We start from the raw sequence: 13,657 nt of genomic DNA, 5'->3' as shown, positions 1-13,657 counted from the left end.
TCTTATTTCCCTTGGCTTAGATTTCATGTCTTTAAAACATCTTTGCTTTCTTGAGCCCACTTCCTATCACTATACTTTTCACTCTGTGTATTTTTCCTCCTAATAAACCATAGACTGAGTATGATATTTTGTTTTGAAACAGGCTTCAATTAGAGCCATGAGTGTATTAGCACTGTAGAAAATGGCTCAAATTCAACATTCAAAGCCAGTGACTAATTTCTACTTCAGTGACTTACACAAAACTCAGGGTGAAGCTAAAATTAACATTCCCACCTCCTGAACATGAACACCCTTTCTTCTCTGCCTCCTTATAGCTACCTCACAGTCATATTTTGTTACTGATTATAACGTTGCATTTACTTCACTCCTTTACTGCAAAGGTTCCCCTGATACTTCAGAAAGAGTACATCACATTCACCACTGGTTCACGACTTACTCATGTTTTTGCTGAAAAAGCATAAGTTTTATGGTAAAATGATGACCCAAGGCAAAATAATTTCCTCCCCCCAGAATAGGTGAGGAACAGGGAATGAACTGGCCAAGTAATGACTACATGGAGAGATTTGGTCCAACTGCTCTCTGAAGTAGGTAGCACTGGAGTGAAGCAGTGAATAGGGTCATGAAAGCCAGAGGAGCCTCTTGACCTCAAATGCCTCACACCAAGAAGAACATAGATGGACTGCTTCTTCCCTTCTGAGCTGAATGATAGCTCAGCTACTCCTGGCCCCTCGTGTGCCAGAAGTATTTGTCCTCACAAGCAACTGTGTGTTATCTTAGGTTCAAGAGGGAAACTGTGTAAAACAATTACCCAGTAGTCATTAAAATGCAATGTTATAATTAGTAACACAATGTAACTATCAGGAAGATAAAAGAAGACTGAGAAGTAAGACTAATTTATATGGTTAAACACTGGAGGGGAAAATAACTTCTGTTCTTCTTCAGAAACACTAAACAGAGTTTTTCCAGTGTGGAAGAAGAGTATGTTTTTTTACTCCATAACTAGAAGGTAAATCTTAGGTTAGTGAAATGTAATTACCCAAGCTGGAATTTGGGCAAAACCCCAAGGTTAATTTGCAAAAAGTAACTTAAGATCTTTAATAGACATTATTGCTCAGTATTTCTATTTTATATTTCAGTTGAAATAAACTCTTATAATCCTAAAAAGGATCTTCAGTTTTCCTTCTCTCCTAAAGAAAAAATCAATATTTGAAAAAACAACAACAACAACAACAAAAATCCACATAAAACCAAAACAAACAGTTCATCATTTTTAAATTGTTCCAATATTTTTCCAGTATACGTTCCTTGTTCCATCCACCTGCAAACATTTTTCATTATTTTTTTAAGAGTTGTTCATTAAAGGAAGTTATTGCTACTCTACTCTAAAGTAAATGCCAGCTGGGAACATGATATAACTAGTTCCTGGTAATGTAAGACATTATTCAGCGATTCCCATCTACATGCTGCTAACTAAACAATCTCCATTCAAGTGGGCTAATGTATGGAAATGTAGAGACTAAGCAGTCCCTGGGCACCTCTAGTGTGTATTCCAGGGCAGGAGGGAAATGAGAGGTAGCATGGTTTTCAAAGAATGTAATCACTGTAAAAAATATCACTGAATGTCTAAAGCAATTGTATTGGGATAGTTGAAAAAAACCTCGGAGAAGGAGACAGCATTGTCCCATTAACACTCTGTTGCTCTTTAGGATTTTCAAAAGCTCTGATGATCCAGAATCCTCAAAGCTATCCATGTTCCTGTGTCACACTGATTTTTTTTTTTTTTAAGTTTGTTTTTTTTTTTTAATCACTTTAGGTGCCTTAATACTCCCAAATATGTATCAATGTGACCTATAAAACTGGCTTCTTGCCAAGGAAGAACTTTATTAACTTATTTATTAGAAATTAGCTTCTAAGTACCTATGAGGTTCAGAATTTTAGAGTTATTCTACTTTCTGGGGAGATCAGTTGTTGAGTTTAAAAGGAATGAAGTCAAACCACTACCTTTTATGTCTGAAAATCTTAACCTTAGTGAATATACCTACTAACCAAGTACAGCAGATTTTGTTTGGGAAGCCTTTTACCAGTGAGAGCAATCGGAACATTCAAGGCTTGTTTTTGACTATACTTCCTATCCATTCAACTTTCTTATTTCTTTCAAAAAGGAAGTTTACACTTCTGTATTCTCAAAAGGAAAATATATTTTTTAATTTTAGTCTTTAAAAGCTAAATAAAAACAATTTTTAAAATTGTCTTTAAAAGCTAAATAAAAACAATTAATCAAAAAAAAATGTGTACTGCTTAGTTTTTAACATCTTTGTCTCTAATGAACTTGGGGAGGTGTTCACAGTTTCATGCTGTTTATGTACAGTTTGTGGGAAAATGGTTCCTCCCCCCCAATAAAAACATTGCTATGGGCTTTAATTGTTGTCTCGTTATTTAGTAAAGTCAATATATGCATTTCTGTTTGCATTCATATGCCAACATGCCACTTCTTTATGATAAAGTGGTTTGTGTCCAAAACATAGAGCTTTTTCTTATGGAAACAACTGAAAGCCATCATCTTGTTCTAGACAGCCTTTATGCTGCTGGGCTAGAAATAAGGTTGCAAACTTTTTTTTTTTTTAACTTCATTCCTTCCCACTGAGAAATGTTTGTCAGTTTTCAAACTGTTCATTTCCACTTTCTTCTTAAACTTATGAAAACTGCTTTTAAAACTACTGGCAATGGAAGTAGTACAATGAAGACTATCCATGACATAAGAGAATAGTTTTCTAGACCAACAATGAGTAAACTTCAGTCCAAAAGAAGATCTGCAAAAGGAAACAAAGATGAAAGTACTTCTATCTAGACAGGAGGCAAACTCCTCATATAGCTTTTGAATAGTACTAACTCAATGGATGTGCACATCTGAGACATGACTTAAGGCTCACCCTGAATTTAGTAAAAATTATCTAAAGCCTTAGAAAAATATATGGTGTTCCTTGATATTTCTATCTGGAAGAAGTCAAAATCCCATTTTTGCATGACTACAACAAATCAGTTCAAACTGCAGGCACTGATCTAGGTATACTGAAACTTGGAGGGGCTTTAGTAGAAAACAAAGAAAGGTCAGCTAGCTCCTACGGACCTTTCCCCCTTTGGAATGTGCTGAAGCCCATTGGCAAAACATTTACTCTATAACCACTGATGAAGAAGTACCAGCCACAAGAGCCTAGTGGCATGAAAAAGTTTGGGGTTGAACTGAGTCAAACCTGGAAAATACCTTCTGTTGTGTTTATATATTGAGTTAGAAGCTAAAGTGCCAAAACCCATTACAATTCTAAATATTGCAAATATATAATTTTAATGAGATTTTTAGCTATATTTGTTTTAAATTTAATAATTTAGTATTAAATATAGAATTCTTTTCTTTCTTGACTGACCTTTAGATCCATTGATAACTAGGAAGCCATAGGGCTTGGTTTTTTCTTTCTCTCTTTGATTTATATTGATTTATCAGAACTCACTAGGGACTGAAAGACAAGAAAATTAAGATAAGGTTAAAGAAAGGTTAAGCATATGTCATGTCGTCTCACAGCAAAGCATCAAAGCCTTTTTCACAAGCAAAAAGGTTTAATGTTCTTTAACATCCCAGTTGCATACACTGTACATAATAATCACTATAATTAAGTGATTGTCTACCCTTTAAAAAAGGTTGAAAATGACATAGAGGAATGATAAATCGCTAATTAATGATATGCTTTTCTGTTTCACTTCTGATTACACCTCCTGCTGGGCACAACTGGTCTATTTGCTTCTAATCTCCACTGTGAATTCATTCAATTCCATGCCTTTCTGCTATAGTGTTTTCACCCTTCCTGACTTTCATGACTACCATATGGAACAGAGACACTGTAGGTTCAGTTGATAATTTCATGGTGTCAGAGTTCTGGGGAAAAGATGCCAGTGATATCCAATAGGCATGCTTGGATCTGGTTGTCCCACCATGGAAATACCTAAAATTGCCATGAAAATTATAAACTTGTTCCTAAAGGGTGTTTTAAAATGAGGATATGGTAGAGTTCATCATGACCATGAAAAATGTATTACCTTAGCTTAAAGAAAGAGTTATTTTATTCTCAAACTTGTCTTTTTTCACGGGTGACCCATTTAAGATGGGTAGCTTGAAAACAGTAGTTGGAAGGAATAGTAATTTTAGTTTCATATTAAAAGTACAGGGTAGGGTATCTCATTTTACATACAGATGTAAAAGGGGCACAGTCCTAAAAAATGTATTTTTAGCATTTTTAAATCAGAGTAATTTCATGGACAAGCTCTACATTAATGCCAGAAAAATGTGTTGTATGTGGATCCCTGCTTGTTTTCTGTGGGCCTGATTACTATGTTGTTGTTGTTATTATTAGTAGTAGTAGTATTAATTATTATTATTTTTCTCTCTACCAGTTGGCAGGTATTTAGCTTGACCTGGTCCTTGGAATTCAGACCGTCTCTCTTTCTGTCTCCTCCATGATACTCCTAGCTGGCTGAAGGGCACACTGGAACTCTAATATTATGAGTTTCATCTTCAGCTAGGCTATGTATGTCCCATTTATGGGCTGAAGTATCACAGGTCAATTTTTAATTCCCTTGTTCACTGTGATATGACTGGGGTCAAAGTAACAGGGAATGATCTCATTTATTCTTTCCCTTGGCTGTTGCCCTTTGCCAGTAACACAGGTACCAAGGTGGCTGAAGGAGAAATGCATGTTATATCTTTCCTGTAGAAGGAATGTTCTCTGAGGATCTGTTTGCTCAGGGAAAACAAAACAAAACAAAACAAAAAGCAAACAAACAAACAAACAAAAACAAAAACAAAACAACAACCAAAAAAACCCCCAACCAAACAAAAAACAAACAAACAAACAAACAAACAAACAAACCAGCAAAAGACAGTTTCTATATGGAAAATTGAAAGGACTTGACATCTTTCTGAACCAAGAGTGAATGAGCTGGACTCTCCAATTCCTAACACAGAGTCACAAAAACCAAGTAGATTGGGAAGAACCTCTGGAGGTCTCCAGTCCAAACTCCTGTTCAAAATAGGGTAACTTCACAGTTAAGTAGGTTTTGGGGAGCTGCATACTACTGCCTGCCAGGGATAGGTGTACAAGTTGTCACTATTCCAGCCTAAGAATCTAAACATATTTTTGAAAAGTTGCTGCACTAGCAGCCAGGAGATACAGCTCATTTGAGAGAGGTTACAGTTAAGCTCTGCAGTGAGAAAGTGGGTCTAATCATATATTTTCAGTGACAATGCATTGCATATGGCTTACTGCTTTGTAATTTTCTCATTATCCCTATTAACATAATATAAACATAGGACTGACAGTTTTCTCTGACTTACCATGACTGGAAAATTGAGAAATGTTGCTTACAATTACATCCTCCCACAGATGGAGAGCTGTACTCTGGCACAGCAGCAGACTTCATGGGCAGGGACTTTGCCATTTTCCGAACTCTGGGACATCATCATCCAATCAGAACAGAGCAGCATGACTCCCGGTGGCTAAATGGTATGTAAAATGTACATTTATCTGGTTGTATTCATCTAGCCATTAAAGACTAGCACATAGCTTTGTTTCAGCAACATCTGTGACATATACATCCCTCTTATTTGGAGCAGAATTTAGTCTTAAAACAGTTAAACTAATCAAAAGTGATTTATAAAGAAGCATTTTTATTTCAATTACATTGAGATTTGTGGAGTGTGATTAAATTTAAAACATATAGCTAATGCAGTCATACCACAGGAGCAGATTGCTGTAACGTGCAAGTCGGACAGAAACTCAAGGCTTGTGGAGGCATTGGCCACACATCAACACAAAGTAGCTACAGAGCCTCGGGCAGAAATGTGCCTTGCACAGGCTTTAATTTTTGACTGGATTGAAGGGAATCTGACACTGGACACCAAAGTCCAGCAGAAAGTGGATCAGCAGAGCTTCCTAAGCCATCCAGAGTTGTCAATAATTTGAAAAAAGTGAAAGGGATCTTGGGCATTCCAAACTATTGGGCTCCAAAATATTCAATACTTTAACAAGGCGCAATAGCTTACATTATTGTGTGAATATTACTAATCAGTCCTGTAACTGTTTGTTTGTGTGTATGGAGAGAGGGGGATAGTTTCAGAGAAAAGCTGTTTTTGGCTTTGTGTACCAAAATACTTTAAAATGCATCTGAGTACTCTATCCAAGTTCTACTGAAATCAAAATTCCAATAGCTTAAATGGAATTACACTTGGCTTTAGCTATACAAGGATATGAGCAGTTTGGAAATGAGAATTCATCATCTGCAAAAGCTGACATCTGATTTAAGTGAGCCAGTAATACTAACTGTAGTTACTCTGAGTTAATTTATATTTTATTTTTTGAAGAGTTAACTAGCCACCGTTGCTGTACTTGCTGCTTGCATCTGTACTCCTGGTTTTGAATTCACAAAGTAAATTGTTCTTGGATATTTTTCATTCTTAGCCACATTATTTATGTCTCTGCTAGGGTCCAGATTTTCTTATGTGGTTTTGCAATTTAGTGCAAATTGTTTACACAATTTTTTTTATGTGTAAGAGGAGACTATATATTAACAACACAGTTTCTTATTAGCTAGAGTCAGGAACTTCTACTATCATACTGGCTATCATATTAGCTGTATATTCAATCCATAACAAAACCAATCCCTGACTCATAATTAAAACCACTAAGTGCTATTGCAGGTTGGATAAACAACTCTATATATGACATATGCATTGGATATATGTATCAGATGAATGTGCATATGTCAAGTTGTATGGATCTATATTTTAATATGACAAGTTGTATGAACCTGATTTTTTCCTGTTAAATTTATTTTTGTCATAATTCATGTGAACTACTGTGAGAACAGATTCAGGTCTGTCACATTTCAGTTCTACAGTCCGTGCTTGCCCAGTAAACCAGGAATATTGTTCATTGGGTTATTTTATTATAATAATAAACAAGATTTCTGGACTTCAGGAGACGGTAAAGTACAAGGGTTATAGATATATCCATCTATCTTGGTACCTGGTAGAGTAATAATATGTTAAAGATAACACAACACCCACTTTTGTTATGATAGCCACGATGACATAAAGTCCAATCATGCAAGCGAAATCTGCTTTTGTGCAGTAGATTTGCACAATGACAGCTGAGTCAGGAGGATTTATACAGTGGAAAAGCACAGCCATTGTCCACAGCGTCTGTACTTCATAGCTGAAAATGTGCCATTCCTTTGTCGATTCGGTTATCAGTCTTTCAGCACTAAATGTGAGAATTGCTTTTCCCAAATTAGCACTAAGGTTACGTCTGACAGGGTGCAGAAACCTCAGCTGCTTTGTGCTCGAGATGGGGAGGATAAGACAGTTTCACATAAAGAGCTGATGAACCTCAGGGTCTCTGGAATTGAAATATTGTCCAAAATGAGCATAGAAGTAGAAAGGCAGTATTTGGAACAGTGTGATCAAGATTTTCACCTTTAAGTGTAGTTCTTACACTATATTCCTGTATGGAAAGTTTCAAGCTAATTTAAAAAAAGGTAAGCATCAAATTGAGGACTTTAGAAACAATTCAGAACTGTCTATAATTTAATAGAGAATGATCCTTAAGTACATTTTTCAAATCTATCTGTCCATTACAACTTAATAAGTTTACCTTCCTCATATGGAAAGGCTGCTTTAAAATCTACACTACAATGTTCCTATTAAAGGCTCTATGACTTTACTGTTAATTTCCCAGTGATAAGATCCTGGCAGCCTTTCCACACAGCACTCCTAATTTCAGCATCTAACAGGGGAATCCAAAAATTGTAACTGTTTGGGTTTGAAATTCTGCAGGCATGCCAGTCCTTTTATTATTGGTTTTTCTTTTGTTGTATGTCTCTTAAATATAATTATAAAAGAAGCTTTGCATTTGCACATATTTAAAGTGGATATACTTTCAGTGAAACAAGCTTTTATTGAAGGATGAGGTACACTCTACTTTCTTAAAGATCTGTATAAACTAGTTTTGTATCTTAAGTTCGCAGACCTTTATGCTTGTTTTAGTAAAGACATGGATTGCTATGTAGTGGTGGGTTTGATTATCTAGTTGCTTTCTACAGTGTGATTAGCTTCAGGTTAAAAACCAATATTTTAATGGACATATACTGAAAGCTGAATAAGATCAGCAGTTCACAAAGAGAAATCCTCATCTCTGCGGAGTTCAATAACTAGGCGGTGAGACATCCAGTCGTACGCCCTTACTAATGTTTACTTCATTCAGAGCAGGAACTTGAAACTGCTTTTCACATAATAAATCTAAGGTCAGAGCTGATAGGGTGCAGAAAACACAGATGTTTGGTACCAAAAATGGAGAGGACACTTGCACATAAAGACCTTGCAAACTTTTCCCAGAATTTAAATATCATCCTGAACTGGTGTAAAAGTAGGACAACATTGCACAGAGAGATTAAGTTTTTTGGATGAACACAGAGTTCCTATGAAAATCATTCAGTCACTTTTTGGAGATCCGTCTTCTGTAAGAAGTTAAATGTTGCTGGGAAGAGGGCTTTGAAGTGTGCTCAGCCCAAGGGAAGGTGCTGACCAGCAGCTCTTAAAGACTTTTAAAGTATTTGAAAGATATTAAATGCTCACAGGCTTCTACAGACATTTTATTTTGTATAAATAATTAAAATCATGAGGCCAAATAAAGCAAAGGACACTGATTCTATAGCTGTGTATCTGGGGCATTCATCTAGAAGTTAGGGAACTATACATCAGTCACTGTAGCAGTGTATATTAAATTATTGATACAGAGTTGGCCAGATGTGATATAGAGGCATTTGCAAAAACACAGTAAAATAAGTTGGTGCTCATGGAAGTCATCCTGGATATAAAAAGCCACATTTCAGTGCCCCAGACCAAATAATGTACTTTGTTATAAGCTATGTACATACTCACCTTGGACATTATTGGCTCCTCTTGTAAGTGCATGGAGTTCCTCTACACAAAAAACTTTGAAGGTCTTAGTTGGTCCCAGTGAGGGTCAAGAAGAATTTTGAACTCTTAGGAAAAAAAAATCCTAAAACTAAAAAAACATTTTCTGTCCAGCTTTATTATAAGGAGCAATGGCTTTGATGTTACACATATCTTGCCTCTAGGCAAAACCCATGTTTTCCTTTAAATGTGCCATTGCCTCTTATAGTTCAGAGCCATCAGAAGCTACTGTTATTTCAAGAAAGTATAGATCAGGTCCTGCTTCTATTAACTGCTTCAGCAATAAAAAAAGATGAGTAGGAGGCCTGAGCATGTTGGAGCCGCTTACCCCGGTATCAGGTTGTTCCCTAGTGAGCTACATGCCGAGTTAGCTGTACACCGTCCATGGCAGTGTTCATTTAAGGGCTGAGGGCATGGCTAGAGGCAGGAAGGAAGAAATGGCAGTGCAATGTACCAAAGCAAATGCTAAGCAAGGCAAAAACAATGTACTGAAGCAGTTTTCAAGCTGAAGATTAGGGGAGCGGAAGGAAAGCTTGGAGCCACTCTCATCTTCCCTGACTTGAGCACAGGGGATCTGGCCTTAAATTGTTAACATTTTGTAAAATGAATAACCATAAACATTTATTTTAAGAGCAAAAAAAAGTTGGGCTGCAGAAGATTTGAAAGGAAATGAAGTCACAAAAGCTGCATTAAGATAGTATTATGAATCTGGTTTGCACCCCAGAAAAGTGAGGGAATACTGGCCTCACTCTCCCTCTTTATTAGGCCTGGGGTTAAGAGGGACTGTCAGTCTGGACTTCCAGCCCTGGAATTTCCTTGCTTTTTATGGGTTTAAAACAGCTCTATGATATTTTAGCATACTTTCCTTGGCTTAATTTTTAAAGTGGTGTAGTAGCTGTGCTTAGTCCCCTGGGGTTATTGTCGTTGGTAATCTTTACTTTACGGTTACATAAACAGCTGAGAATTATAGAAGCTGAATGACTGTTCAATAAAAAAGAAAATGCCCTCTTAAATTTCACAGGCTCAAAGGCAGGAAACATGGACTTGATACTCTCCTGGCATTCATACAGAACTTTAGCCATCACTTTATGTTGTTTCCGCTTATGGCAGTTTGTAGGATGTCCCAGCACTGTCAACATACACACATAATTTTGAATATATGTGTATTGCACAATAGAGGAATGTATAGCAACAGAAAAACAAGACCGCAGCTAATGTATAGGATTTTTACCTTCAATAAAAAGTATTAAATGTGTTAAGATGTTTAGAACTTAATATTTGTTCTCTTGGTATTACCCTTGCTGGGACTTCAATGTGTTCATTTGCTGCATCCTTGAATCTATAATTTGTGTTTGGTCACCCACACCAAACCTTTTTCCCACATATATATATCATACCATATACTATATCCACTGATACCCCTATCTTCTGTGCCACTCCCTTGTCCCTAAATGCCTTTTTAATTTCACACTTTCCAGCTCACCCCCTACACGTTCCCAATCCAGATATACAGAAGCCACTAAAATACGTGCTACCAAAGATAAGCAGATGTGGAAAATGGCTGACCTGACAGCATAGACAGGACCCAAGCACCCTGGTATCTGGGACTTATTTCACAAAGTACATCTAAGATATGCTCGGAGAAAGGAGGTGATGGAGTCTCCAAATACACTAAATCTCCATCAAGAAAAGAGCAATTTAAATAAAGGATATTAAAAAAAAAAACAAAAAAAAAAACCTGGGTATGAATTTCATATGAATATATTTAGTCTTCAAATTAGAAATCTTAAACCATGAGGGGAATAAAATTAGAAAAAGCTGCCCAACAGCAGTCAGTGAGGAGGCCTTGCTGGTTTTAGGAGGAATTTAGATAATATTTTATGTATTATCATATTATCACTTGCCTGACTTTGCAAGGGACTGCAGTGAGTAGACTAAATCTCTTCCAGGTCTGCATTCCCATAAATTTACAAGGTCATATTTAAAAAATCTTACCAGTGGAAACAATGAGGAGATTTTTTTGTATCTGATTTTTCTGTTATTCTTCTGTTGGTGGGTTTTTTCCTACAAGGATATCTTGCATTTAAAATATGCATTTCTATACTTGAAACAAATTAATCAGCTGATATCTCCTATCATGCAGGTTATAGTGTAGACCAAGTTCTGCACTTTCCCACCACTGTTTATACAGGCATGGACAACTCATACCCTTGGAGGAACAAAACATGTCCATATACGCAGGTCTCATTTCTCACTCAATATACCCTCCCACCCCCATTTCCATTATCTTAATTGCTAAGAATAGTAAAAAATAATTTCACAGTGATAAATTCCATGTGTGACAAATGCTAATGTCACCTAACACAGTGCTAGGAAGTACTCAGAAACTATGGTGACGGTGGCATAATAATGTGAACAGAATGGCATACAAACTCAATTTACAGGTTTTTTTTCTCCCTCAAGTCTGTAGATCCAAATTCAAGTGACTGAATATGAATTTTAAATAGTTTTTCTCATTGCAATCTAACAAGTCTTTTCTCTATACATTTTTATTACAACCCGTTCTTTTTCTCTTGGAAGAAATGTAGAATTTCTGAAATCACAAAATAATTACTTCTTTCTTAATGTTATTACTTGATGTTTATACTGTCACTAACCTGAAATGGTTACAACTCAGGAAGCCATAGGTCCAGCTGAATACCTGATCAGAAGATACTTGTGTATTTGAACCAGTTAACTGACTCATCCTGTCTGACATCTGCTCCCTGTATCTTTATACAAAGTAAGAGAAACATTTGATTCAGAAATCAAAGACCAAGTAGCAATTAGAAAATGTGCTTTACAGTTCCTCTGGATATGAGGAAGATCATGAAGATGGTGTGTAAAGACAAACAGGAAAATTATAATCTCCTATCAAATGGCCTAAATGAAATCATTTTAAATCCTTCTAAGAAATAGATCTTCTCTCTCATTCTCTCTCCCTCCCCTCCTACTCCTCTTCCTCTTCCCAGTTTAGGATTAGGCCATTTTCTTCATTTAACTTCAGTGCTATGGATGAGATTTTGTTGCATTTAAATATGAAATATTGGTAAAATTAGACAGATAATTTTTGATGCTAGAGTAGAAAAAGCAGTGGAAAAATAATGGAGGAGCTCAGTGTTTTGTGCACTGTTTTCACTGGAGAACAGAGAAGTTTGTGTGCTGTACATAGTAAATTTTTAGGAAAGAAGTTCAGAACTCTCAAAACAGGCACTGTGGGATATGACCTCAGTCCCAAACAGATCAGTGCATAGTCTTTCTCTAAACAGAGACTTGGAAGTGATTGCCAGCTTGGGGATCTGCATGCATTCATGTACACTGAAATGATCTATTGGTGATGTGCCTTAGAATTGCACGATTTCAGGGGTTTTATGTCAGTGGTGAATATGATATCAGGTCAACAACCCAGTAAATTCTGGTAAACTTCATGTTGGGGTGAGACCTGAGTGTGTAGCCCTTCCCATCATCTGTGCTCTGACTTTTCTGGGGAGTAAATTGGACAAATGAGTCAGAACAAGCTCTGGCTAGATGCTGGATGTGGATAAAGCAGTGCACCTGACTGTACAGGGCAAATCAGGTGATCTTGCTTGAGTGTTCGGAATCAAATTTGATGACCCAGGTGAGTTGCTTTTTATAGACATAGCTTTAGATGAACAAATCTGAGTCTCATCTTCCACATCCAGCAGTAGAAGCTGTATGAAAACCCAGCTGCATGAGTACACTCCAGGAGTCTCACTCTTGATCCTGAATGTCTCCAGCTCCGTACCCTTCTCATACTGAATAATAAATACCAGCAATTGTCTGATTACAAATGGTCCCAGTGATACACTATGTTCTCTAGAAAGCTATATTTTTTAAACTAAGAAGAATTGTTTATTTTTATGTATTTATTTCAATGAATAACTTGCAGAGTTAGCAATGGACAGTTTTGTAAAGTGATGGTCTGTTCACACAAAGAAGGTGACAACCTCAGTATATAACTCAAGCAATGGTAGCTGTGGTGATAATCTTTACTAGAAAGCTTTGTGTACTACTTTTTGTTAATATATGATTATAAGGACCTATATCTATACATATATGTATAAATATAAACATATTACCCACATGCATCAGTTCATAGGAAGCCTCTCCTCTTGCCCTGTAGATGAATTTCAGTAGGGAAAACAAGGTAATTTGTCCAGGACAGGTGTAGTGTTCAGATTCTCAGACTGCACTTTGCTTTGCTTTTTGTGTAGACCCCATTTTAAATTACATAACATGGTTTTCTTTGTAATTGCTATTTTTACAAAGATCCAAATCAGCTTAAGGAAAAGGAAAGTTCAGGTTAGCTGGAAGGATGCCAAAGACAAAGCCCATGTGTTACAGGCCTTTCAAATTCAAGTAGATTTCCCATAATCTCTGAGATGTCTATGAGGGCTCATCACAGCTCTGATGCTTGGAAAAGCAAGAAAAGTTAAGCAGAAATATGCTTAACAGCAGAATATTAATGGATCTAAGCAAAGCTGGAATAGATCTGTTACAGCCTCCTTCATTGGGATATGACATACATCTGAATCTTTTTTTTTATGTTCTTGTGGGTTTGTTTTTTTTTTTTTT

General features: G+C 36.5%; 1 protein-coding gene across 5 annotated transcripts in view; it reads left to right on the top strand.

Moving 5' to 3' along the window:
* SEMA3A (semaphorin 3A) overlaps positions 1–13,657 on the top strand; it is a 336,738-nt gene that overhangs the window by 270,010 nt on the left and 53,071 nt on the right. For all 5 annotated transcript variants that reach the window (XM_032985231.2, XM_032985232.2, XM_042792922.1 and 2 more), the window contains one exon: positions 5,433–5,552. In XM_032985231.2, coding sequence (XP_032841122.1) covers positions 5,433–5,552 — 120 coding nt within the window. The remainder of the gene's footprint in view (positions 1–5,432; positions 5,553–13,657) is intronic.

Source organism: Tyto alba, unplaced genomic scaffold, assembly GCF_018691265.1.
Source record: "Tyto alba isolate M040663 unplaced genomic scaffold, T.alba_DEE_v4.0 Super-Scaffold_2, whole genome shotgun sequence".
Lineage (NCBI taxonomy): Eukaryota > Metazoa > Chordata > Aves > Strigiformes > Tytonidae > Tyto > Tyto alba.
Note: the sequence above shows the minus strand (reverse complement) of the source record. Positions and strands in the feature narration are given on the sequence as shown.